This window comes from Rattus norvegicus, chromosome 8 (genome assembly GCF_021556685.1).
Source record: "Rattus norvegicus strain SHRSP/BbbUtx chromosome 8, alternate assembly SHRSP_T2T, whole genome shotgun sequence".
NCBI classification, from domain to species: Eukaryota; Metazoa; Chordata; class Mammalia; order Rodentia; family Muridae; genus Rattus; species Rattus norvegicus.
Genome location: NC_141541.1, coordinates 71,833,388 through 71,856,331, shown reverse-complemented (window position 1 = coordinate 71,856,331; position 22,944 = coordinate 71,833,388). Strand labels below are relative to the sequence as shown.

At 50.5% G+C, this 22,944-nt stretch overlaps 2 protein-coding genes across 7 annotated transcripts in view; one reads left to right on the top strand and one right to left on the bottom strand.

Moving 5' to 3' along the window:
- Smad3 (SMAD family member 3) overlaps window positions 1–22,944 on the top strand; it is a 126,980-nt gene that overhangs the window by 95,252 nt on the left and 8,784 nt on the right. For 3 of the 5 annotated variants that reach the window (XM_087560571.1, NM_013095.3, XM_087560572.1), the window contains 4 exons: window positions 5,962–6,174; window positions 6,931–7,068; window positions 8,968–9,112; window positions 11,254–14,934. In XM_087560571.1, the coding sequence (XP_087416697.1) occupies window positions 5,962–6,174; window positions 6,931–7,068; window positions 8,968–9,112; window positions 11,254–11,377 (620 nt within the window). In that variant the 3' untranslated portion in view covers window positions 11,378–14,934. Of the gene's footprint in view, window positions 1–5,961; window positions 6,175–6,930; window positions 7,069–8,967; window positions 9,113–11,253; window positions 14,935–15,227; window positions 15,430–17,677; window positions 17,871–18,398; window positions 18,529–22,944 lie in introns of those variants that run through there. The other 2 variants (XR_015626385.1, XR_015626384.1) reach the window with 2 other exon arrangements.
- The window catches only part of Aagab (alpha- and gamma-adaptin binding protein), a 38,526-nt gene continuing 35,444 nt past the window's right edge, over window positions 19,863–22,944 (bottom strand). Inside the window, exons 8-10 of one of the 2 annotated variants that reach the window (XM_087560393.1) lie at window positions 22,740–22,844; window positions 22,244–22,293; window positions 19,863–21,627 (exon numbers count right to left, since the gene is read on the bottom strand). In XM_087560393.1, coding sequence (XP_087416519.1) covers window positions 21,550–21,627; window positions 22,244–22,293; window positions 22,740–22,844 — 233 coding nt within the window. In that variant the 3' untranslated portion in view covers window positions 19,863–21,549. The remainder of the gene's footprint in view (window positions 21,628–22,243; window positions 22,294–22,739; window positions 22,845–22,944) is intronic. The other variant, NM_134398.2, reaches the window with a different exon arrangement.

The following is a 22,944-nucleotide window of genomic DNA, read 5'->3' as shown; positions in this document are numbered from 1 at the left end:
AACTGACTTTGTATTTTGGCTTCTTCAGTCTATACAGACATCAGGGCAGAATCCATACAGCATATAGAGCTATGCTGAGGAGGATACTTAGACCTTCAGCCTGCTTACATCTGTGTTCACCTGTGGTGCTGAGGGAGCAAGCATAGAGGAGGGGGCTGGGTATGCCTGAGAGGAAGCCACATGCAATGGGCTGAGTAAATGAAGCAATGAGATGGGATGGGGGGGCACCGCAGGCAGCAGAGTGGGTGTGCTCCATGGAAGTCAGCAGTACAGTGGTTGTCAGGTGACAGGGAGAGCAGGGCAAGGTGAGGCTGAGCTCTGAACGCCACCTCACCCCCCCAACCCACAGCATGAGGCTGGTGGTATGCTGGAGGGGTTGTGGTGGGATCTTTATGGCAGCTTCACGGAGGTAATCTGGCCACTGTAGGGGGAGTATACATTTGATGAGAAGTTACTGGAGGAAAACCAGAAGGAAGCCCAAGTAGTCACTGACTACCCTGAGGAAAGTTGAGATGACCCATTATTGAAGTAGGAATGAACGTTTAAAGAGATGACCATGGGCCTGTGCATACGGGAATGGGATGGACCATGGAGAGGCCTGCCCTCACAAGGTGTGATGGGCCTGGAGAAAATTGATGGAGGTTGCTATGCCTTACAACCTCCCTGGGAAGTCAGAGAGGCTGGGGCCAAAGGCACAGAGATGCAATCATTGCTTTGTATTTGCCGTTGGTCCAAGGGGAAGGCGTTGTTATAAAGCACACAATGCCTGTGTGAAGCCCTTCCCAACCAAGAACTAGGGTGGGTAGCATAGAACAGTGCCAAGAAGGGGGGCAACCTTCCATTTGCAATCTTCCCACAAACAGGTGACTGCTGGGAACTTCTCTCTCTTGCCCACTGATCATTCCAGCAAGTCCACTCACTCAAAAAATACCACTGAAAGGCTTGTCTGATATCATAGGAGTAGGTGGATCGGGGAGAGAGGGGCCTGCTTCTGGGAGAGAGCCAATGAGACATAAGCTGGTCTATCATTGAGGAAAGTTAGGACAAGAACTCACACAGGGCAGGAGCCTGGAGGCAGGAGCTGATGCAGAGACCATGGAAGCATGCTGCACACTGGTTTCCTCTTCATGGCTTGCCCAGCCTGCTTTCTTGTAGAACCCAGGACAGCCAGCCCAGGGATGATACCACCCACAATGGGCTGAGCCCTTGTCCCTTGATCACTAATTAAGAAAATGCCCTACTGGATTGTCCACAGACTGATCTTACTGAGGCATCGTCTCAACCGAGGTTCACCTGCTTTAGTTTGCCAAGTTGATATACAGCTAGTCAGCACAGTGCTTCTGAGAGAAGAGATGAGGGATCTCAGGGTACAGGTGTGCCTTCTAAAGATCTTGTTATGAAATTGCGATGCAAAAAGAAGTGTACAACATCCACTTGCTCCTTTCATTTCTTACCCACTCCAGGCCCCAACTCCGGTCTAGGGAAAGATGAGCTTCCTACCACAGGGAAGCCACTTATCTAATACAGTGGTGCAGCGACCTGGGTGATGAGGCCCAAAGGCATGGCTGAGCCCCAGCTGGGCACGGTGCAGAGGCTGGCCCTGGGGAATCTCTGGCACCACTGTTTCTCAGAGCAGGGGCTGTGAGCTGGGCATATTTCTATCAGACACATCATGCTGGGTGGGTCACCTAGAACTTCCTAAGTGTCTAAGTCAGGAAGATTGAGGAAAACAGGGGAAGGACGCAGCAGGTTAGGGAAAGGTGACAGTTGGGTCCCTCTGGTGAGTAAGTTGTTCCCTGCTTCACGGTGACACATGTAGGGTGTGGCTGGGATGAGGAAACCCGAGGCCCTCACAAGAGCCCTGGGGCAGCAGAGAGCTGGAGCCTATTGAGATAATAGCTTCCTGGAGTGCCTATGGCAGGGTGAGCCACCTTCTGCTGGGAGAGGACAGGGCTGGGTGGCAGGAATGATGATAGGCCTGTGAAAATGACGAGAAGCCACTGGCTTCTCCATGCTGCCAGACAGGTCCTTGGTAAAGGCCATGTGTAGCTGCATGTGGGCTTGTGAGAACACAGGCAGGTGCTTAGGAAAGTGGTTCACTGAGTACAGCCATGCAAGCATGAAGACCTGCGTCCAGATCCCAAGAACCCATGGAATGCCGGATGTGGCAGCAGGTGTCTTCTACAGCCAGATGGGAGGCAGAGACCTGAGACTCCCTGGAAGCTCATAGGCCAGCTGAACAGGAGACCCTTTCTAAACAAGGTAGAAAGTGGGGACTGACACCTGAGGTAGTCCCAAGGCATATCACACATGTGTATGTACACACACACACACACACACACACACTCACACACTCACATTTACACACTCTCATAGAGGTGAATGTTTTCTTGATTTAGTAAATTGGTCTGAGGCTAGAGGAACTTACCCTCATTCCTCTGCATGTCTTGCCTCTCTGCCTTAACCCCAGAGGCTCGAGTTAGGGCCCAGACACTTCGGTTACAGAGGGCCAACCCCTGTAGCACATGAGAAAGTGCCCAGATGGCTGGGCATGAAATTTCTTTGCATGAAGGAATGTCTATGTCACCTGAATTGGGCCTTGCTGGTCAGGGTCATACAGATGGGGAAGGGCACTCTTCTGAAAGAGAACAGCTCAAGAACAGAGAGTTGGAAGGGATATGGGGTTGGAGGGTGGAATCCTTAAGACTCAGATAGACCTGTTCTCCATGGCTAGGGAGAGCCCAGACTAGCCAGGCCATCTCTGCTTTGACCTCAAGTCCTATGGTACTCACTGAGCAGATCTCTGCTCATCGTCTGCTTCAGTTCAGGAGAAAGTTGATGTGCCCCTCTCCTCCCCTCTGCTTCTGCCAACTGGAATCTTTTGCACATGTTTTTAATAGGCACCCCTTAATCCGAGTGTCGCCTTCTGGGTTTTATTCTGTTTTCCTTTCCTTAAACAAAACAGAGAGTCCGTGCCAGCTTGGAACGGGGCTTGGAACTGAAGCCAGCCAATGCGTTAGGCTGGCCTGGGGCCAGTGGAGAATTGAGTGCCCCATGCCAGTCTAGAAGCTTGCCTGACACCATGCTGGTTGGGGGTGGGGCCCCTGATGGTGCTGGAGGCTCCATGTCTCCCGCATTTCTGTTCTGAGAGGATATTAGCAGAGACTGGCCAGGCTGGTGGGAGCTGGGCTATGTGCAGTCAAGGTCTTCTCTAACATCCCAGGTGATGGAAGCCTTGGTCAATACAACAAACCCATGCTCCTTGGAGCATAAGCCAATCAGCCAAGGAGCCTTTGAGCAGCAGGTCTTCAGGGCCTGTGTAAACTACACTGGCATTTGTTGGGAAGCTCTGAAACCTGGGGTGCGTTGACTCCAGGGAATGACAAGGTGGCTGGAGCAGCTAAGCCCATGTTGGCTGGACCTTGAAGCACACTTTGTTCAAACCTTGGTAGATCAGAAAGCAGAGAATGGAACCAGAACTCAGGGAAGGCTATAACCCTCAAGGCCTGCTTCCAGGGACCAACATCTGCCAGCTTAGCCCTGGGTCACAAAGGTTTCATAACCTCCTTAAACAGCACCAACAGCTGGGGGCCAAGTATTCACACGTATGAGCCTATGGGGTGTGTGACAGGTCCAGGCCACAACGATGGCCTCTTTTTGTTTGATCTTTTAGGAAGCTCAGAGTCAGGCTGTCAATATCTGCTACCACATACTTACACCAGTGGTAGTTCTCTTTCCAGAGCACCGACTTTTGCAAAAAGAATTGCATCTGGGGGCAGAGGCAGGACCACCACTGCAGGAAGAAACAGTAATTATACGTTTCTGCTTTGTCCCTGCTATGGCTGAAGTGCCTGAAGAAAGCAGCTAGGGCTGATACTGGGGGTGGAAGGAGAGAGAGAACTCAAAGGCACAGCCAGAAGCAGGGAATTAAAAGCCACGAATGGGGCTATCCTATTCTGCCTGTTTCTGAGCCAGAGTTGACAGGTACCCTCTGAAGTGGCAGTCTTCAAATTGTGCCCTGGTGCCATGACACAGCTGCTGAGTCCTGATGGCGTGCGTGTCCCTCTGAGCTCAGTCTCCCTACTTTGCTGCTCAGGGCGCCTGGAGGATCCCAGAGGTGTTTGGAGGAGGGTCCATATCTCCCCGGGAAGACCTTTTTCTACCTGGAAGTTCACCTTTCCCAGAACGGTGTTCCTCCAGGTGTGACAGACACTCTGGGTGGCTTTGGATTGGTAGGTGTCAGTGTCCCGGGGACTAGGACCATGAAATTTTAGGCAGGACTTTGAAATTTGGGGGTGAGGGAGCTAAACGTGCTGTTCACATTACTGAGGAAGGCAAGGCTGACCTGGATCAGCCAAAGCTGCCTCTTCAGACTGACACAGGCCAGAAGTGCAGTGGCTGAGATGGCCGGCTTTAGCTCTCTCTAGAACCAGTCTTGACACAGAATAGGAAACAGACCAGAGTAGGTCATGCTTCCAAGGATACACCTCAAGGGCGGTAGAGCCCGCACCTGGGCAGTAGCAGCTAGTGGTGCTGACAGGTCACCCGAACATTTTAAACCTTGGCTAGCCCTTGGCTAGTCCTGGGCTTTTCTTTTTTCTTTTTTTAAACAAACCAAAACAAACCAAAAAAACCACCCCAAAGTGTCCAAAGCAACATAGCTCACATTCTAGTGGCTGCATTGTTTAGAATCTAGCTTATCTCATTGGAATGTGGAAGCATGGAGCAGAGCCAGGGCCGGACATGGCCGGTGTGGCTCAGCCCAGCCTCAGAAGCCAGGGGCACAGGCCACAGCTGCTCCTGTCCCATCATTCCCTCCTCTGTACAGTAGCTTTGATCCTCTGCCTCTGCCCTCCTGGCCTCTTGCTCAACCGTGAGAAGAAAAGGAAGAAAGGACGCCTTGTTCTTCTGCATCTGGAAAGTCAAGCCAGGATCAGGGAGTTCTCAGGTCCATCGTCTGGGTTATTATCATGTTGATACCGTACGGCGTTTGCTGCGTGGCCACATCTTACTCGAGTTAGCTCATGGAATCCACTGATAGCTCCAATGGCATAGAGGATGCAACAGGTGGGCAGGGGTGATCTAGAGGCTCACACAAGGGAACGTGAATGAAATCATGCTGGTTCAACCTAAAGGACAGTGGCTTTCAATGGGGAGTGCTTCCAACCCCTGGAACACATCTGGCAGTACTAGGAATGGTTTTTATTTTCAGTACTTGGGGAAGGGGTAAGGTATATATATGCTGTTAGTATACAGCGAGTACAGGTTGAGGGTGCATTTGACCATCCCATAATATCTAACCCCCCCTTTCTCCCAAGCAGTCATTTGCCCTAGCTTAGGGTGTGCTGACCCTAGAGCTGGCTCTAGCAGTATGAATTGTATAGTGTCAGGATGGGGACTTTGTCTTCACCTCACTCTTACAAGGACCATATACCTGGGCTGCAGGAGGTTGAAGCCACTGAGGGAGATGGTACAGTGAGCATAGGTGGATCATTTAAGTGGGCAGAGTGGGCTTAAAGCTCCTCCCTAAGGCCAGTAGTAGAGCTACAGTGTGGAGGAGCATTTGGAGGTGGCACAGGGCACATGCAGTCCTGCAGGAGGTTGCAGGATTGTGAGAAAGGAGCTGCCAGGACCCTGCCTGCTGAGGGGTCCCTGAAAGGGTCTGCTTATAGTGCTGATCAGTCCTGACCTGCTTCCTGTTTGGGCTAGCCTTACTCTGAAGGATGCTTCTGTTCACAGTTCGGTCAAACACTATGGGGCAGGCTGCCTGTGGGTCCAAAAGAAATGAACACAGTGTCTCTTCTTCTATAGGCTGTCAGATTCTCCCCCAAATTCTGAGGATCCCACTCTCTGGCACCCTGAAGGGTTTGTGCAATGGGAATTGGGGGGTCAGAGGAAGAAGCAAGTCTTCCAGAGCCTCCCTGAATATCTACTGACCTGGCACACCCCATGTCTCCTCAGACCTACAGCCAGTCACCTACTGTGAGCCGGCCTTTTGGTGCTCCATCTCCTACTACGAGCTGAACCAGCGAGTTGGGGAGACATTCCACGCTTCACAGCCGTCCATGACAGTAGATGGCTTCACTGATCCCTCCAATTCAGAGCGCTTCTGTCTGGGCCTGCTGTCCAATGTTAACCGGAATGCAGCCGTGGAGCTTACAAGGCGGCACATTGGTAATGTACCTACCCTAGCCCCGCCTCCTGAGGACACTGGGACCCCCAGCACCAAGGGCTGTAGGACCCAGATGAGGCGAGGTGGGAGCGTGGCACAGTGTGTAGTTACGGCACTTGCTCTCCGCTCACAGGACACTGGTCCGTGAGTTGAGTTGCTTTCTTGTACTCCAAACCTCTTCTAAGCATAAGGGGACATCCCCACTGAGCAGAGCTCACCGTTTACATAACCACTGATGTGCTGAGTCAACTGAAAACGAATTTCTGTCCATCTGGAGTGGGTTTGGGTGATAGAGGGAAAGAAATAAAATATACAGACTGCACTAGGAGACCATGTGAAGGGAGGTCCCTTGCCAGGGAATGCCAAAGCCCCAGTAGCAACTTCACCAAGGCACCTCTGTGCCCTGTGGGTTATGGTGGGGGGATGGACTGGAGCAGTGGGGTGGCAGCAGCTGTCCCTCTGGGCACTGTGGCAGGGGCTGCTAAGGTAGGTTATTACTGCTCTCCTCTAGATAGCTCAGGCTTAAGGCGGGGTAATGGCAGAAGCTAATATTAGGACTGGGGCCAGGCTCTTCCCTCCATTCCAGCTGCTTTAGGAACCCAGAGCTGCCCACATTCACCCACTTGGCTTCAGGCTGGGCTCAGGGCTCCTCTTGTTTGGAGTTGCCACTTGCAGCTCTGTCTGATGTCCCCTCCCCAGCTGGCCTAGTTGCTCTGGGGGGTTGGTCTCTCTGACCCAGTATCTTCTGACCTCTGCAGGGAGGGGTGTGCGGCTCTACTACATTGGAGGGGAGGTCTTTGCAGAGTGCCTCAGTGACAGTGCTATTTTCGTCCAGTCTCCCAACTGCAACCAGCGCTATGGCTGGCACCCTGCCACTGTCTGCAAGATACCCCCAGGTAAGCTCTGGAGGGTGCTGCTCTGGGGCCATGGCCCCTGAGGCGTGCCTGGGAAATCTTTCTCACCTTTCCTCCACACTTGTATATGTTGTTGACACTGTAGCTGTCTGTGCGCCACGGACCTCTAGAGAACAGAGGGAATGTCAAACCTGTAACCCAGAGCGCCCTCCCTCACCCCTAGGTGCTGTCTGCTCTTCATTCTTTCTCTAAACATATGATGTATTCCTGGTCTATGCCAAGATGGACAGAGGTGCTCCTGTGCCTGGAGTGTTTTAAGATGGACACAGGGTGATTGTGACACACCCAGGCACCCAGGACTATTAGTCCCGGGCAAGCAGCTCTAATGGGGAGAAAAGGCCATCTACCTGTGGGATGGTCAGAAAGGTGTCCTGGAGGAGGCACTAGGTCAGGGATCAGTGGGGTGAAGTTTGTGAGGGCATGTGCCAGAAAGGACAGTGTAACTAGGGTGGGTCACTGGGTGTGCTGGCTGGGGGTGCCATGTAAAAGACAGGCAGATATTTAAAAGGCATCCTGAACTCAGGCCTTGGATCAGTATGAAAAAGTGTTGAGTTTTTTTCCTGAGGTTGTCTCCTGGACCCCTAAGAACTGTCAGGCTGGAACTCCCCTACCCACAGGGCAGAAAGGCACTCCTGAGAGCACGTGGCCTGTGTCCGGTCATTGCCTGGAACGTGTAGGTCCTCTTCCTCTTGCTGCTGCTGAGTCGTGGGCTGTGGGCGGAGTCAGCTCTGCTTGGGCAACCTCTGTGGTTTCATTTGCAAAGCATTCACATCTCTGAGCTCACTCCTCTCTAGCAACCCCTGTAGCTCTAAGAAAGGCTAAGGAGAGAAGTTCTGAGAGTGCTGGGAGGAAGCCACGGAAGGACTGCTCCATAGAGGACTTGGGCTGACTAGCCTGGTGTTCAGTCTGTTGGCTCAGCTGAGGCTGAAGCCCAGGAGGGAGGGGCTTATGGACTGTACTGTTTTACCCACCTGATCCAGGAGAAAGCAGGGGTGGAGGTGGAAGCTAGGTAGTATTCCCAGTTTGCTGCCTTACCTGCTCCATCTCCAGCCCTGGTGAAGGCTGAACTGGCTCGATAGTGTTCTGTTCGCTCAAAGACTGTTAGAACACTGGTGACCAAGCCCAGCTCCCCCTAACCACCTAAAGGAGATAGAGGGTCAGAAGAAGCAGAGTCACGCACACAGCAGATGGGGTCTCTGCTGGTTCACTGGCTACTGGACATAGACTCTGGTATTATCTTCTGGGCCATGCAATCCTGGCAGTTGGGCAACAAGACTTCAAACAGGTTTATTTTTGTTGTTATTTATGCCTGTCTCTTGCTGTACTGTGGAGAATTTAGATACGCTTTGTTGTTAATGTCACCTCAGACCAAGCCTGTATCCAGAGGTGACCCACCTCTCTTCCCCAGCCCAAGCATGAGACAGGGCTATCAGGTGGAAAGTACTTACGAACCCCTGCAGAGCGTCCCTGTGTTAGCCCACTTCATTGCCATATGCCCTTCTACTGTACCAATGCAGGAGCACCTGTCCCCAGGTGGCTACCACACAAGGCACTGGGAGCCAGGCTCAGGTCTCTGCCTCTCTGAACCTTAGGGTTCTGCCTCAGCCTTTCCAGGCCATTCCTTTATCACCCAAGCCCCACTTCCAGGCTTCCTTCTTGGCATCTGGCATCCCTGCAGCTAGAGGTGGCACCTACAGGCCAGCCTCTCCCTGCTAAGGGTGTGCAGATCAAGTGTAGGAATAGAGAAGGCCCACCCTTGCAGTGTGATGGGCTCAGAGCAGATACCACTGGGTGGAACCATGGTGGACCACTTGAGCTGTGTGAGTCAAACCATTCGGGTGGTCCCAGGGTTGGCTTATCTGACTTGTCTGTGGTTGGCAGGCTGCAACCTGAAGATCTTCAACAACCAGGAATTTGCTGCCCTCCTAGCTCAGTCTGTCAACCAGGGCTTTGAGGCTGTCTACCAGTTGACTCGCATGTGCACCATCCGCATGAGCTTCGTCAAAGGCTGGGGAGCCGAGTACAGGTCAGTGACTAAGCTGCCTTTAGCGGGTGGTAGAGGGAGCCAGCTCTAGGCAAGGTATGGCGGCCAAGAATAGCAGCATAGCCCTAGTACTCAGCAGTTCTAAAGCTCCGTCAGCATTTCTAGGCCCACTGTGGGGACACTGGCATTGTTCTTGTAGAGATATGGGGGCTAAAAGCTTATGGAGAGCAAAGAGCATGCATGGAGTCAAGTGGACAAGACAGATTCAGACTCGGCCTCTCCTGGCTGCTGCTGTTGTGTCCTCAACTTCCCTGGGATAGACTCTCAAGGTGACGGTCTCCCCTAGAAGGAGATTTGAGTGTTTTATAGAAAACAGCTAAAATATATTTATATTACATATAACTATATATTTTCTCTCTTATTTAAAGGATGCCAGTTAGCACTTTAAACATGGCACCAGTAATAGCAAGGTCTACCTGGTCTGCATGGTTGAGGCCCTCAGACCATCTAGAATAGGTTTAATGAGAATATGGTCTCCTTTTCCCATGCTGGACAGGAGTGGTCTGGGAGGCAGGGCCACATGCCCTTCTGCTCCATGCCTCCTCCCCAGCCCCCAAGAGCAGAGCCGCACAGAGTACCCACACATCAGCTGCAGCCAGCGCCTTGCAAGTTCCTCGCCCCTTCTCTTCATTTTTCCAGATGTTTGGAATCAATTTTGTTTTGCAGTCATTCTGCACCCCAGCCAAACCCATTTCAGTATTGGCTCTGGGCCACCGTTTGTAATGAAACCCCAATGAGCATGACTTATGGAAAGTCAGATTCTCCGCAGAGGACGGAGGTCTGTAAAATCTAACCTCGACGTCTAGGTTTCAGAGCTGTTGCTCTTTCATGGATGCCCCATGGTGCCAGTGAGCAAAGCAACCTGGGCCTTTTAATCTGAAATCCAGGGAGGGTCACCAAGCATGCAACCCAATTGCTCAGACTGCGGAATAACTCCAAACCATGCTGTGATGACCCGGCCCAAGGGTCTGGCTGGATGAATGCCTGAGCCAACCTTTTAGTCCACGATTTAGATCATTTAGGGAATCAGAGTGAAAGGTTAGAAAATTAATTCTTTAACGCAAAAACCCCAAAGGAAAAGAACTGGGAGGCCTGCTTGCCTTCAGGCAGAAGCCCCAGGCTCAGTATGAACCTCCCTAACTGTTCGAGAAAAGGACAAGATGATTAAGGGAAGATGAGTCTCGGGATGGCCCTGAAAGTGGGGGAGCACCAGGGCCCTCCATCTTCAAATACTGGCAGAAGCCCCTCTCTAGGGCACTGTATCACCATGGAGGAAACCCTGCCAGCACACCCCGTCCTACCAGGCTTACTGCGTCACTGCCGCCTGGCAGCATAGCACGGCAGCCTAGTGGCGGGTGCGGCCCCTTCCCAGAACAGCCATGCCCTCTGCATTGTGGGCCAAACAGAGTAAGGTTTCAGGCTGGTTCTTTAAAGCAGCTGTAAGCGGGCCTGCAGCCTGGGCCTCACCTCCAGCTGGCACCCGTATGTTGCCACAGCAGATAGCCTTTGCTCAGTGGAGGCTTCTGGGAGCTTGCCTGTGAGCTGCGTCACCAAGCAGTCTGAATTTAGACAAAGTGCTTTGGGGGAAAAGAAATGTGTGGTGTGCCTTGGTTTTTCCAGTAATTGTTTCCCGGCTAGCTCTGCTGGTAAGATTTTCCAAAATAGGCTGTAGATGGGATTATAGCAGCACACTGGGACTTGAAGCATGTGGGCTCTGTCAAGTGCTTTGTAAAAAACGCCCTCCATCAGAAAGACATGTCATGACAGCTGTGGGGCTGGCCCAAATCTGGAAAGGGGCTGGAGGTACCTACCCCATGGCCAAGCTAGGAACCAGGGGACCTTTATTCAGGCAGGTTATGCACAGGGGCTTGTCATGGTTCCTGGAAACTGGCCTTCTTTAAATCTTCGAGGTCCTCACCCTGCAGCAGAACCCAACTTACACCAAGCCCTCCCTGGAAGTCTGGCCTAGGTCAGCTACATTACTAGTACCACCTCTAGGCAGGATTTACCTCTCTAGCACAGAGAGAGAGATCTCTGTCTTGGGGTAGCAGAAAGCAGTGTTGTAACTTACTTGTATTCTTCTGAACATTTTAAAGTCTCTCACCTCTTCCCTCTTTTCCCAGGAGACAGACAGTGACCAGCACCCCCTGCTGGATCGAGCTACACCTGAATGGGCCCTTGCAGTGGCTTGACAAGGTCCTCACCCAGATGGGTTCCCCCAGCATCCGCTGTTCCAGCGTGTCTTAGAGACACTGGGAGTAAAGGGATCGGGTTGGGGAGGGCGGGCTTGGGGAAAATGACCTTGGAAGATAACTCCATCCAACTTGGTCTTGTCAAAGAACACAGATTCTCTCAACTAAGGCACTAACCTGTTTCTGAAACCACAGAAGATGCCAGCGATGGACTTTATGAACAGCTGTGTCTGCTGCATATATGTGCCCCAGGCTGAAGGCCGAGTGTGATGGCTTCTGATCTGGTGGCTTGAGCTAACAGGTGGTGTGTCGCCACCTGACTCCTTGTTTAGTGACAGAGATATGGGATGTCACAGTCCAAAAAGAAAGTGCCTTTCTCCAGGACTGGAGTGTGGAGTTCACCTTTGGAGAAGAACTTTTAATGGAGCATGCCCTGTCTCCCCACTCTCACAGAGAGGGTCTGTGTACCTAGGGAACTGGATGGCCTACGCAGGTACTTTCCCCCACCCCCAGAATGCAGATGGGAACATGCTGGAGAGTAAAGCTGGTGAGAACCGCTTCTTCCTTGGAAGGACCTGCTGAAGCTCAGCCATGTATGTGATGTGTAGTTCCTAGTATCACATCGATCTCAAGAGATACGGATGTTCAAGTGTTCGCAACAAGGGCAGTCGTGGAGTACATGTCCTGGGTGAGGTGGTACCACATTGAATGAATACATCTCTGGAAGCTGGCACCACTTTCTGATGTGTAGGCCATGTTGGTTTATGGAGACAGCTGCATTAATGAATTCACCTAGCACAGGCTCTTTGGATGTCTTCTGTTTGATGAAAACAGTCCTGGGTACATATGTTGGCTGGAAAACCAAAGAGGACCCAGTCTCTGCTTCTTGCCCTGAGGTTTGGAAACTGAGAGTTATAGAAGACACTTCACCAGGAGGTTAAGACATCCCAGGCTGACATGGGCAAATGAAAGGGCTATTAAAGTTTTTTTACACCTTGGAAAATTGCAGGCTTGGTGCAGAGACCTGTCATCTTCACCCTGGGATGTAAGATTACCTGGCTCCGGTAAAGGATTGCCACCAAAAACTGCTGCGGTGATCCTGTGTGATGAGTACTGTTCGCAGTGGCAATCACAGAGAAAATGAGTATAAGTTATTTCAACTGGAAAAAGAGTCCCTTTCCTGGCTGTTCCAGAACAGCACATAGGATCCCACCTGCAACTGGTACTCTCTTCTTGGCTGCTGTTTCTGTTGTGAAATGAGGAGCCCATGTTTTCGCATGGATTTCCCGTGGAAGTCCTGTCCTGTTCCAGAGGGGACAAAAGTGCACCCTCCAATGTGATAAATCTTCTGATGATCCAGAGGCTCTGGGGCATATCCTGGTGCCTCTCCTGCAGGAGCTGTGCCCTCAGAAGCTCTGGGCAGGATGTTTCCAGCTAGGCATGCTGATCCTCCTTCAGACACAGATGCCTGTCTGAGTCTCTCCCAGGCTGTTGATACAGAACTCAAAGACAATTCTGAACAACCCCTCAGGTTCTCTGAAGGGGCACAGACCCCGGGTGTGAACATTGTGCCGGACTTGACATGGTCTGTGGACTGCTGCTTCAGACACAGGAAGTCCTCGGAACTGCCTACCTGTTCTGCATGCTCTGAGTCAGAACACAGAGACACTTTGGTGTGGCTTCTAGTATTCATGGTCCTCTCTTCTCAGCCATGGCAGAGGTTCGTGTCACTTGCTGCCTGGTCTCCTAGGGGTTTCCTGTGCCCGTCCCCCCAGCCATCTTCCAGGTGACTATGGCACAGTCCATTCTGCTGCAACTGGAAAGTATAGAGAACCTGTACTGCTCAGAGCAGACGGCTGCTTCTGGAGGCACGCAGTCGGGAGCATGCCCCGTCACTGTCCAGTTGCTGAAGAAAGCTTACAGGAAGTTCTAGGCAGGTCTACTTTCGGCATCCTTGAAAGTAAAAGGTTTGGAGTCTAGGAAGGGCCACGCCACTGTGGAGAACATAGTTCCTTTGGGTACATGTAATCAAAGTGTCCTCCCAAATTAGTTTTCCTTCTTTTATGAACAGCATTTCTACTTTTAAAGAACAGTTGAGAATTGAAAGGAAAACAGTGCAGTAGCTGGTGTGGCCTTTAAAGTGTGGTTCTGCCAGGTGGCCTGACTGCATGTGCTGACACTGACCCACATGGCTAGTGCTGGGCAGAGGTCTTTGCCTTCAGCACCCCAGAGAAGCTAACTCTGCACCCCTCTCCTTCCTCAGCGCTTGTTCAGGTAGCCCCAGCCATGTGGCTTATAGTCATGTGCTGGCCTGTCATGGGCAGTTGGCTACCTTCCAGATGGCTGTAGAAAGACCAGGCATTTTGAGGAAAGCCTAGAGTGGAGAGCAGGGACTTTCTTAGGAAGAACACAAGGCTGCTGGCAGACTTCTCCACTGACCTGAGAGTGTGTTGTATATTTTTTTACTCAGTAACGTATTGCATCAAGCCTTGGTGCTTATGGGGTGCTGTGGTCTTGATCTTCCCCAGTTTGCTTCTCAGAGCTGGGATGTATTCCAGAACCTGATGTTTTTATTCAAACCACAGAAAGGTTGTTTTTAAGTAGTATGTGCAGTCACGCATGTGCCTGAGTTGTCTGGGGCAGAGGCAAGTATCTGACTTCATTCTTAGCCCCAGGCTGCCGTTTCTGAGTTTCAGTCCTTGAGAGGCTGGGAAGGCACAGAGCTCTGGCTCTGCACTGTTCTTACTGAGTGACTAGGTGTGAGCCCTTTACATTAGAGGGAACCTGGTTTGAGCTCACTTGTACTTTGTGTGGCGTTAGTGTTCCATTACTGGCCCCTCTAAGTAATGGTCTTCACAGTGCACAGCAAGTTCCCAGTGTGTAGAAAGCCATACACCAGGATGTGGGTCAACCATGAAGATGTGGCATTGCAGACAGGGGAACATGTGGATGCATGGCTATCACCTTGAGCAGCCCCTGCAGTTGCTTGTGTTAACACAAAAGTGTTTAGCATTCTGCCGCTTTTATATTTATGTAATAACTCTTTAAAGCCATTCAGATGGATAACTATTTAATTTCTTAAAGACAGTTGTAAAGGTCTCTCTCTGAGGACAATGACTTGGTAAAACTGGGGCACAGCCAGTCCCAGACACTGGTCGTGGCTACAGTGGCTTTTTGGGCTCAGGATCAACACGCATCAGAGTAGACTGGGCCAACATGTGGTGGCGTGTGCAAACAGGCTGCCCTAGACCAGCCCAGGCCCTTTGACAGCACGTCCTCTGCACCAAGGCCCCTCCCTTCTGGAAGTGGAAAACTTCACAAGGAAATTGGAGCCATCTTTTATCCCAGAAGCCTTTGCTGCTGCCAGGGCAAGTGGGCTGGTGTGGACTCTTGTTTGGGGATGTTTGGAGGCTGAGGTTATATCACTCCTTAGCTAGCCAGGCCTTTAGTATCTTTGTAAAAAGCATGTATTTATAGTGTTTTAGATTTTTTCTAACTTTTGTATTTTACAGCATTGTACCCCATTGTTAAAGAGCCATGTCCCCTCTTCTTATAAGCGCCCTTCTAATAAACTTTTCACCGTAAAGCTCCTGAGCCAGGAGCGCGGTCTGATTCCCTGCTGCTGTCTCTGGGGAGAGGGATTTAAAAGGGAACCCCAGCCAGGTCCTGGGCTTTAGAGCTCAGCAGGCGCTAGTACCACAGCACTGGGCATGACCCCCGCTGTCCCTATCCTACAGTAATACCTACCCTTGCTTCCTTACCAAAGGTACTCCACAGGAGGCCCTGGGTTCCCCAGATACGGTGCTCATCTAGACACACTCTGGCACCCCCTCTGTTCCACCAGACTCTCCCAACAGTCCTCTGCCATTACTGTCACTGTCTCCCATGCCACTCTATCTTTCCAGAGACAAGTAGCTCCTGTGATGCCATTCTGAATTCCGAGTTTAAAATGAGCTATGAGCTGCTGCCTGATTGAAATGTACATCAACCTCAGGAGATGTGGATGGAGATGACCAAAACACCAAAGAGAGGCACAAATGGGGCAGAGGGGACAGGAAGCCACCTCACCTGTCCTGAGGACTTGCTGCGCCCAACACCTCCTGTTGAGTAAGGAGCCACTTCAGTAGGCCTACCCGTCACCTTCCACCCTCAAGCCCGTCTCCCAGATTCCCTCCAGGCTCGGTGGAGTGTTTCTGTGGTTACTTGCAAGGGCCTGTACCCTATATGCTCTTTGGGCAACTCATAGTGATTTGTGGGGAGTGACTCACGGAGCCACCTTTCTTACCGTTCAGCCCCTGCTCTAGGGAGCTCCTACCCTAGCCCCCAGCAGCTCCATGATCCCCCTGATCGCTCCCTCACCTTGCTGAGGCTCTAGCTTTCCAAACTGCCTCTTTGGAAAGGCCCTACCCTAGGAGCCTTCCCAGTTCTCCTTGGATCAGCCTTTTCCCCCGAGCTTCCACATGTGTGCTCCTAACAGTCCTTCATAATGAGTTCACTGACCCCCGAGGTGTCTAAGCCACACAAATGCTAGTGACTCTGGTATCAGCCCTGAGCTTCTGACTCAGACAGGCCTGTTGGTCCATCAGCTGCCTCTGTTCACAATCAGAAGACAATTACAGAAGTTATCATTCCCTTCTGCAGAACTGTATTGGTAGAGGTCATCTGTGTCCATGGCTTCCCACCACCACTTGCTCCTGAGTATCCCCAGTCTCTGCTCTCACCACTCTACCATGGCCGCTTCTCCAACACCTAGCCCTTGCCACAGCACCAGCATAGCTCTAGTCTCCAGCCTGCACTCCTACAGTTCACACAGCCCACGCTAGCCATGACTGTCTCTCTAACAAGATACTTGAAAGAGTAAGCTTTGTTTTGGCTCATGATCTAGACCCTTCAGCCTGCAGTCATTTGTGGGCCTGTAATGAAAGGCAGGTAGAACAAGGGCATGGCCCTAACGACTGTGTGGTCAGGTCTATCTCAAAAGTTCTTCCTCCAGCTCCCAGTAGTGCCATGAGCCGGGGATAACCTTTAACACATGGGCTCCCCTTGTAAGGGATCAGGGAAAGAAACACAGGGGCAGATCTCAAAAGCAGACAACACTGTCCCTGGTCCACAGCCTAGATTCCAAGGTCATTCCACGAAGACCTGGCCCTCCTGTCTGCCCACTCTCCACTCCTTGCCTTGCTCTCTACAGCACAGCAGTGGTGGGGACTGTGCCCTCCTCCCCATACTTGCGGCCATCTGCAGCTTCCTTCAGCTCCCCCAAAAGCCCTTCGTTATCTGTCACCATGTGTTCACCTGTGTCTGTCATCCCTGGCAAGCAGAGTCCCTGAAAGAGGGCCTGTGTAGTATCTTGCATCCCTGGCCTACTGTGCTCCAGCTAGTGTCCTATCTGGGGTTTCCCTTTCGCTCTGTGCTTTCTGTGGCTTCCACTGAACTACTTCAGTGCCAGTCATTTGTGGAACTAAAGGAAAGTCACCAAAATCCAGCTCTGGGTCACTTGCTATTACAGCTGTCCCCAAATTCTAATTTGTCCCCCTCTAGTTCAGGGGTGAGCGAGTGGCACAGTAACTGCTACCCGTCCACAGCAACAGCCCAAGTCAGTGCTGAGCGCACTCAGCCAGACTCCTCAGTACACCGAGCATCTCAGACATTCAGGGACGAGGCTCTACCGGCCCTCCCGAAATGGGTGAAGACCCTTTTTGCCTGTAGCATCTCAGTCCCTTGGGACAGGCAGACTTGTCTCTGCCATCCCCTTAACTGCCACCATTTTTCTGAAGGGATTGTCTTAGGACTTGCAAGCATATTTGTTTGGGCTCTCATTTCTATATCTCTGTTCATATCATGACTTACCATGAGAATTTTCACGTCTCCACTTACCTATGTGCACAAACTCTTTACTGCTTTTATCTGGAGTCCAGCATTACTTCACCATGATTTTCAAAGCACGTCCCAGGAGTGTATTACCCAGGATGCTAAAAGTGTAGCTTTTCAGGTCCCACCATACACCAACTTTATCAGCTATGGGGTGGGACCTCTTCTGAGTTGGGCTCGCATTTGGAAACAACTGTGGTGTAAGCTGGGTGCAACTTCCCATTCTGCTTGGCCATCTGTCATGTGACCTTGTCTTGCTTATTCCCACCTGAGTTGAAGTCTGAGCTCCAGGAGAAAAGAAACTTCAGCCTCAAGCCTGACTCCTCTGTCATGCTCACTCTGATACTGGTACCAAGAGTCACAGGCCATTTCAGCCTCAGCAGGGCAGAAAGTCAAGTGGAAGCAACCAAACTTTGCTAATGACGAATGTCTGGAGATTTCCCAGGGATGGGCCATTGATGTAGTCCATGTCCTTAAACTTCAGGTTAAATCAACGTCTCTTCCAATCAACACTGTTATTCTCATAAGCACAGACCCTGGACATCAGTGAGCTCACACCGCTGTAGCAGTAAAGCCATCAGGTGACCACTTCTTTTGCAAGGACAGCAGAGGCTCCTGAGAAGCAAGCTGATCTTGAGTATCTCTGCCCAGGTTCTTGGTGGCAAGGGAAGGGGAAGGTGAGCACACATGGGCATAGCACCCTTGTCATCCGAGCTCTCAGGAGCCTGAGGCAAGGAGACTGAACGCTGAAGGCCAGTGTGAGACACATGACAAAACTACATCTCAAAAACAAACAAAAAAGTGCTGGCAAGATGGCTCAGTGGGTTGAGGTGCTTGCTGTCAAGCCTGATGACTGGAATTCAAGTCTCAAGAAACCACACAGTGAAAGGAGAGAACAATCTCCTGAAAGCTGTCCTCTGACCTCCATATACACCAAGTGGCACACATGTACTCACACATAAATGTAGCATACACAAAGGTTTTAAGAACCCCACTCCCCCTTTACACACACACATACACACCAAGCAAGTTTGTATCCCAAAGATACAGTCATAATTTTAAGGCCAGGTTTTGAGTCTGTACTTTTCCATAAGGAGGGGTGGGAGAGTAGAACTGTTTAATCACTAGAACACAGGAATGGGGCTGCCCAGCACTCTGAGGACCGGTACACATGACTGCTATTAACTGTTCATTCCACACACCAGAGCAACAACCAGAACCAAGCAAGATGCTTCGTGACATTGGAACCTACTTCCCTCCTAGTAAAGACACAGAGCAGACCTGTGGGGAGCATGAGACTGGCCCTCTGCTCTGTGCGAGCACTTCACTTCCCAGGTACGCAAAGAGGACGTCAACCTCCAGACCGAGCAGCCCTAAAGCCCATCCAGGTTCAGAACGCTGGAGAAGATGTTTACATTTTCTCTCCTTGTACACCTCTGACACTGTCTGATAATGCTCTAGTAATGCTCAACTGTCCCCTGTAGATGGGTGTGTGTGAAGAGCATGTCTGGTCATCAGCACATTTATTTAAGCTCGCTTTCCTTCAAGCAGAGCACTAATGAAACAGAACTCCTGCCCATTCTAGAGACTTCTGCTAAATTTAGCTTAACAGCAGCAAACGCCCACACTCAATGGTCCCCAGAGCTCATATCTAGGCCTTCCACCATGACTCTCCTGCTTGCTGCAGCAGGCCACAGAGGGGTAAGGGGCCATGCTTCATGGTCTCTCAATGGTCACTGTTAAGAGATCATCCCAAGAGCACTGGTTCCTCTTCCAGAGAACCTGGATTCAGTTCCCACCATCTAAATAGCAGCTCACAAACATCTGTAATTCCAGTCCCAGAGGATCCAACTCCCTCTTCTGGCCTCCACAGGCACTGTGCATATGTGTACAGACATATATGCGGGCAAAAATGGCAAAACACCCATACACATAAAAAATAAGTTTAAAAAGGACTATCCCAAGGAACATGATAAACTGTATCAAAATGTTCCTTCCCACCTTCTCCACAGTGGGAGGGTGACACTGGGCACACATCTTCTTCATGTTCTGAGTGGTTCAGGAAAGGCCTGGTGTATACCCTATGATCCTTGAACATTACCCAACTATTTAAGCCCAGCTTCCCCAAATCTTTAGTCTCTCTGGATCAGCTGTGGCCAAGTTCTATAAATAGAGAGCAAGCCAGCTGGTTCTGTCAACCACCTCATTCTCTGCCATATTTTCAAATTGTAAAAATAGCCTTGCCTTCATCACTCTGAAATCATTACATAACATGATTGTTTCAGGGAAGAAAAATTTGACTCCCTCCCTCCCCCAACACCCTTCCAGTTTTCAGAACTCCTGGATCTTCAGTCTTTGTGATCATTTCTATCAAGCAGACTGTACTTGTCAACAAAAATTGTGGGCCTACTATGGGCCAAGCACTATGTTATAGAAAGAGGACAGAAAGCCAATTTCTTACCTTCGGTCCCCTCCGGAACTCTAACTTAGGTGCACATAATTTAGACAGCACCTGGTACCACAGCCATCAGCTCAGGAACATATAGACAAAACAGATTCTGAAACATTACTGGTCACAAACTCTTCAGACTGTATGTCTACTACAAAGGACACCGGGCTTCCACCAGCTCACACCTTTTCCCGAAACAGAACAAAACACATTAGCAGACTTTGTAAATAAATCATCTTTTAATTACCTGGTTTTGTTTAGTCAGCAAAATCAAGTCCACAGCATTTTCTAGTCTATCTGTTTCCTAATCATTTGACCTAATATATTTTCTAAAATCTTCCACATTTTAAGAAAAACATGTTTTACCTTTCTGGCAACCCACAGTCAACTTCCCTTATTTTCCTTCTTAGCCAGTAGCTAATGCACTCACCTTGAAGTATTAATGCCCCTCAAAGGGTAGTGGTAAACCCAAGCTCAAAGACTGCAAGATCAGAGTGTGGGGTAGGAGCACAGGGGCAAACCAGCACCCACTGTTCTAGAATCCGACCAGCACCAGGATGTCTCTCCCTGTGTGGTTCTGACCTGGCTAAGCACGTTTCAGGCCCTGTCCGTGGTACCTAAGGAGGTCCACCTTGTTTCTGATCATGGCCTAACTCACGGATGACACTAGGGCAGGATCGGCTCTCAGCCCACAATGAATACCATCTATCATGGCTGCACCTGCTTAGAAACTGACGAGCATGAAGGAGACTCACGCCTGCCTCACAGAGGTATCTGTGATGACAGAATACGGACCTTTAACCTGTTTGCTGTACTTTCCTCTCTTCCTGTAAAACTTTGCTTTGTGCTCCCCTGGGGCTCATCCACTCAAACACAACGCAGGAGGAAGGGCAGGGTTTCCTTGGGACTGGGCCCTGGAGTGTAGAGGAGCCAACAGCCCTGGAAGTAACCCATGGTGGTGGCTCAGGACCTGGTTGTTGGAAGGCTCACCTATCCCCCACAGGCTGGTTCTGGTGCTTTTTTTTTTTTTTCCATTTTTTTTTGGAGCTGGGGACCGAACCCAGGGCCTTGCACTCGCTAGGCAAGCGCTCTACCGCTGAGCTAAATCCCCAACCCCGGTTCTGGTGCTTTGACAGTAATCTCTGGATTCCAAGCAGAAAGAAGGGGCACTTGCTCTGAAACCTCAAGCAGCCAGGGAGAGCACTCGGTTAGAGAGCACTGTTGCCAGTGTCAGCAGTGCTGGAACCAACACTGCTGCTCCTCTGGTCCACACATGACCAGCAGTTGGGGAGAGTTTACGCTCCCCAGAGGAGGAAACCTTTGCCTCTGTTTCTTATACATATACATCTGACTTTTACTTCTTTGTGACAGGAACTCACACATTGAACTTAAAATTGTCCATAGGACTTGCTAAGAGACAAACCCATGAGCCGCCTGTCCCCCTAACCCCTAGGCACATACTAGATCTACAGCTGCCCCCCTTGTCAACATCCACCTTAGGTCAGAGCTGTGCTCTCCGTGGGGACCAGTGACAGTACACAGCAGACAGTACAAGCTCCCAATCAGCCGCTGGTGTGGACACTGGCTATCCAGCACAGAAGCAGGCCGGCCTCAGCTCTCCTGTATTACAGATCTCTGAGACTCATTTTACCCTGGTTCTTAAGACAAAGAATGTAGATCCGAAGGGTTTCCCCACTGTCATCTCACTCTTCCGTCACTTATGTGGCAGGAACAAAGATTTCTCCCCAGCACCTTTCTAAAAGCTCAGGTAAGGGAACCCCAAAAACCAGTCAGGTGGCCAGCGTGCAAACGGCAGTCTTGGCAGAACAGAACCCGGTTGAGAAGGGAAGCACTTGGGACGCACAGTGCTGGCATCATCGGTGTCAGTCAAACCTAGCAGGCAGAACTTAGTGCTCGTCATCAGAAGAAAGGCCCTCGATCTCATCTCGGTCTCCCCCTATTGCCATCCAGAAGGCTTTGGCCACCTATGGAGGGAAGCATGTGACAAAGGTCAGATTAGTTAGTAACAACCTCATATGCTACACCCAAACTGACTAAGGTCTACAGCTCTACACTTTTCCCCTCCAAAAACACACATCAAAATCCCCGAGCAGCTCCGACCCAGCCTTCTGGATGCAATCAGAGTTGTACACTAGTGTGAAGGGTGGGGATATGTTCATGTTCAGCTTCATGACTGACAGAACCAAAACCACCAGCGAGTGCGTAGCTCTCTGTCCAGGCTCACTGTCTAGAAAGGAACTGAGAAATCAATGATGACACAGTTCATAAAAGGAGATGTCAACCACCAATCGTGTCCGCTTCCTGCCAAGAACATGTGCTGCTCTGGTAATGAACAAACAAAACAGCTAAAAGTTTCTGGGCCTAACTGGAAGGCAAGCATGATACCTCTGTGAAGGTATCCAGTCACATACCATACACTGAAGATATCTCAGTCTGACTGTAGCAACTGTGTTACTCTTGTACAATTCACACCCAGCTGGCTGCAGAGCCTAGTGCAACACTCACACTAAGGCCCTGTGGGGCAGCACACGTCACAGCTAAGGCCTCTGATAGGTGGTAAATACCTGCTGGTCTTCTCACCTTTTCTGCATGCAACTTTCTTTGCTCATGAGGAAGCGTCGCAGCCTTGTCTAGGGGGAAAATAGATCTTAAGAATTTGTCTAATAGCACAGGAGAATCTGCAGCAAGTGCATGGGTGCGCTAACACTCGAAGGTGGTAGATGGGTTTCTAAGACATACGCTCATGGCGCAGTCATTACGCTATTAGGAAGCTCTGTCTCCCAAATTTTCCAGATGGGATGTGAGTGGGTGTGGGAATGTGACAGATGCTGTGTTAATGAGACTCACTGTAAGGAAGAGACACACTTTAGAAAACTTGAGAGTGAGGAGAAGAGGGTGGAGGCAGGAAGTTTCTCCCCGGGGAATTTTTACCAACAAAATGGCCCAATCTCCTAAGCAGCTAAATTTCTCAAGCCGAGAGCTCAGAATCCAATCTCGCCATCACAAAGTGGGATCCTACTGCATAAACTAGAAAAGCTTCAGCACACGAGGATGTAAGCCATGCCAGGATAATTACCTTTCATTTCTTTTAACTTTGAAAAGAGTCTCTCAAAGTTCTCCAGATCCCCTCCTCCAGTGGTAAGACTGGCTAATTCTTGAATATCCAGGTCTAACATGGGGTCTGAAATCAGAGTTGGTCACAGATTATTTCTACACAAGCAAGTACAGTTAGAGCTACTTCTCTGTGTGCACACGGGCAACAGCTGAGTGCTGACACACCA